Source organism: Primulina huaijiensis, chromosome 1 (genome assembly GCF_012295235.1).
Source record: "Primulina huaijiensis isolate GDHJ02 chromosome 1, ASM1229523v2, whole genome shotgun sequence".
Lineage (NCBI taxonomy): Eukaryota > Viridiplantae > Streptophyta > Magnoliopsida > Lamiales > Gesneriaceae > Primulina > Primulina huaijiensis.
In genome coordinates this window covers 6,086,395-6,090,308 of record NC_133306.1, presented here as the reverse complement: position 1 = coordinate 6,090,308, position 3,914 = coordinate 6,086,395, and the positions used below count along the sequence as shown (strand labels likewise).

Here is a 3,914-nt window from a genome sequence, read left to right as displayed (position 1 = left end):
TATATATATATATCCCAAATACTAGCAAGTTGAAATTGTTTATTCTTATGAAAGGACAAAACTAATGCCTTCATCAAAAGTAGTAGATAAATGAAATTTTATAAAATAATCACAAAATTACTACATCACCTCAAACTTTTTTTTAAAAAAAAAAAATTCAAAAATTTTTTTTTTAAAAAAAGAATAAACCTACAAAACACCATAAAATTTGAAAGTGACATGAAATAATCCTATTTTATATTAAATATAATCAAAAGTTATTTCTAACAAAAAAATGTTTGCATAAAAAATAATTTATTAGCATATTACTGGTAATAATAAAGAGGAGTGAATGATTTAAAACTTTGCATATTAAAAACATAATAATCTAATTATTTTTTGAAAAGCAAGGGTATATTACCATGGCAGAATTCGTAAAGTTGCCATTCAAAAATGAAAAATCACAACTAATTTTTTTTTGAGTGGGACTCATGTGAGACCGTCTCACGGATCTTAATCTGTGAGACGGGTTAACCCTACCCATATTCACAATAAAAAGTAATACTTTTAGCATAAAAAGTAATACTTTTTCATGGATGACCCAAATAAGAGATCTGTATCACAAATACGACCCGTGAGACCGTCTCACACAAGTTTTTGTCTTTTTTTTATGAATACAAATTCATATTTATAATATATCAAATCTATTACATCAATAAAATGCAGAATAAAAACTAACATTTGCACATGAAAAAAAGATAGTATTCCAAGTAAAATTCTTTTTTTCCTCTAATTCCGATATAATAAAATTCCACAAACTAATTTCATTTGTCTATTCAAAACTCGAATGTCAACCAAATTCCAGTAGTTTAATTTACTGTCTGCTCCACCAACTGTTCATGTATACATATAGCCATGTCTATATATATACATCGGTCTGGATTGAATTTACTTTCATACAAAACCCATTTCGCAAAATCCAAGAATTCCAGTTTATATATATATATAACAAGCAATTCATCTGACTTGAGAAAGAACAAGCAATTCACAAGAAATAAAATAGAGCTAGGGCAAATTCTCGGGACACTTGCATGATTTCACAGGTGGATATGGCGGAAGAATTTCAAGTTTGCAGCGCGAACTGGTGGAATTCGCCGAGAAATCTGTTCGGTTCATCGCCATGTTCATGGGCAGTCAACGACTTCGGAAACTTAGGGTGGCCGAGTAATTGTGATGAACCGGTGATGGACGTGAATAACACGGTGATATCAAGCGATGACTCCGCCGGTTCAGCTTCCGATGGTAGCTGCACTACTTTTCCAGATGCACCAAAAACTCAGCCGCGAATTTCAAATGGAAGCTTGTCAACTGATTGCTGGAATCAGGATTTTCTGTAAGTTTTTGCTTCGATTGTTTAGAGACCAACTTCTTGCCCTGCTACTGGTCAAGAAATTCAGTAGCACTCGTGAGAAAAGTTGGGATTTTTTGATTTGTTTTGTTTGTAATCATCTGCAGAAGACAGTCAGTTGTCCAAGTTTTTCATTTGTTTTCTTCTTGTCATCTTGCAGGCATGAAAGTGGGAGATCAGAGAAAAATTATTCTCAAATCATGAATTATCGGCAAGAAAACTGGATCAATCCCAAGAATTTCTGTGAAGATTTGCCCGGCAACCCATTCAAACAAGTGAATCAGGATTTTTCTATACATCACCAGCCATTAAATTCCACCGCTAATTCCATCGAATCATGTGCTGCAACTTGCGAAGAAATACCTGTCAACTTTCCACTGAATCCATCTTCATATAGCTACACTTCATCCTTGATGCAGAATTTGTTGGGCCAAGATAATTCTCAGCCTCACGTATTATCTTTCTTAGATGACCAGGAGATGAATTATTTGTCGGAAGCAAACTATGGAATGAATCAGAACGAATTATTACTGTCCAGTTTGCCTAAATCTTCTTCCATGGTGATCCAGCCATCAAGGCAACCGCCTGCTAATCATTTGCCGTTCAGTAACAACACCACACGCTTCTGGAACGCCACTCCACCTTTCCGCAATGATTCGTCCAACTTTATCCCTTCCACAAACTCCCCAATCCTTCCATCAGTTCACAACAGCATAAAAAGTAACATCCCAATTAATATCAGTGCTGCAAACAATCACGAAGGAGCCCGAGACATAGCCTCGATGGCAAAGAAACAAAACAGCAGCGAACGGGCAATAAAGCGTCCCCGGATCGAGACTCCATCACCGTTGCCAACCTTTAAGGTACAGTAAATAGACTTGATCATACTCAGATTTTGAAAAAAATTTAATGGCGACTTTAGTCTTCTTCTTCTTCTTTTTTTTAACCACTGTTTCTTGCAAGAAAACGGATGTTAACTTCCAACTTTTTCGACAGGTCCGAAAAGAGAAACTGGGGGATCGAGTAACCGCCCTCCAGCAGTTGGTTTCACCTTTCGGGAAGGTAAAATATTCCATCTTTTTTCCACATTTCAACAGCTTTAATTAATATTTTATAAGTCCTTTTTAGATTAACTGAAGGTTTATTATCCTTTCAGACTGATACAGCATCAGTTCTGCATGAAGCAATTGAATATATCAAGTTTCTCCATGATCAAGTCAAGGTATGCTAGACCCTTACAATAACTTCACTCAAAATGCTTCATTATTGCTCTTTAATTACACTTTTAACTCAGATTTTTATACATACTTTTGTATGTCACTCACTTACAGGTATTAAGTACTCCATATTTGAAAAATGGATCTCCTCCAGTACTGCAACATCAACAGGTAGATCTAGGAATTAGATGACTAAGTCCAATTATTTATTTTTCCACTCAATTTGCTTTAAGGCCTTATATATGAAAATGCTCGAAACCGATGATCTTTAACAATAATATAGAATTAAAATTTGTAAATTTAAGCCGTTCTTGGTCGTAGCTTCAGCATACATATTTTATGCAGGCCGCGGGTAATAAACCTAAGGATCGAGAAGGGTTAAAAATAGATTTAAAAGGCCGAGGCCTTTGCCTGGTGCCGATATCGAGCACCTCCCCTGTTGCTGCTGAGACTACATCTGATTTCTGGACACACACATTTGGTGTCAGCTTCAGGTAGAGAAAAGAAAATTAGGCCAAGGAAAAAACCACTGATTTTCTAGAACAAGACTGTATCTTAATTTCTATCCGTGAAAACGCTGGATTGAGAAAGAACGCAAAAACGAATCCCAACTTGTTTTTGTCTTTGTTTTTGTTTTGCTTTTTTTTTTCCCCCCAAGAATTCAAGACCGGAAAATAATGGAAAAGATAAGAAAAGAAGCGACCGTCCGTGGAAGACAGCCAATTCTGGGCCATATCTTGTGTAGGATAGAATGATGAATTGTAATATAATATGTATTAAGAATTTAAGATCGATCGAAGAACAGGAACAGGTGCTAAATTTAGCTATAGATTAATTAGTTTAGGTATAATAATACGAGATAGAGCTAAATTTAGCAGATTATATTAGTGGAAGCTTTGTTCCTGTTTCTTTATTTTATGTAGTGTTTCAGTTCCACGAGCTTTAATTTATTCAAAATTAGATATATATAATTATTGAAAGAAAGAGGATCGACGTCGATGGAATTCTTGATAATTTATTTAATTTTATAAATGCAAAGCGATCTTATAAATAATTGTGTTTTTTACTCTTCAATTGTTTATTTTGGTGGCGGAAGTTAGAAAGCCGTCCTTTTCGGCATGTTTTTAGCAAGGGTTTCTGGTTGGATTAGGTATCTGGTTAGACGGGTCAATCCTATCGATATTCACAATAAAAAGTAATATTCTTAACATAAAAAGTAATATTTTTTTATGGATAACCCAAATAAAGGATCCGTCTCACACAAATTTTTGTCTTCTTGTTGTTTGAAGATCCGTTTTACTAAATTGATG

At 34.7% G+C, this 3,914-nt stretch overlaps 1 protein-coding gene across 1 annotated transcript; it reads left to right on the top strand.

The window, feature by feature from the left end:
* Nucleotides 1-855: 855 nt before the first annotated feature.
* LOC140980218 (transcription factor bHLH112-like) lies at nt 856-3,590 on the top strand. The gene is made up of 6 exons (XM_073445937.1): nt 856-1,372; nt 1,548-2,250; nt 2,384-2,449; nt 2,544-2,609; nt 2,719-2,775; nt 2,950-3,590. Exons 1-6 carry the CDS (start codon nt 1,071-1,073, stop codon nt 3,100-3,102), a joined length of 1,347 nt encoding a protein of 448 aa, XP_073302038.1. The 5' UTR covers nt 856-1,070; the 3' UTR covers nt 3,103-3,590.
* The last annotated feature ends 324 nt before the right edge of the window (nt 3,591-3,914 follow it).

Excerpts from the sequence above, each read along its gene's own strand:
- LOC140980218 (XM_073445937.1), top strand. The coding sequence starts at position 1,071 with ATGATTTCACAGGTGGATATGGCGGAAGAATTTCAAGTTTGCAGCGCG. Across the intron at positions 2,450-2,543 it reads TGGTTTCACCTTTCGGGAAG|ACTGATACAGCATCAGTTCT; the intron begins GTAAAATATTCC and ends TTATCCTTTCAG. Across the intron at positions 2,610-2,718 it reads TTCTCCATGATCAAGTCAAG|GTATTAAGTACTCCATATTT; the intron begins GTATGCTAGACC and ends ACTCACTTACAG.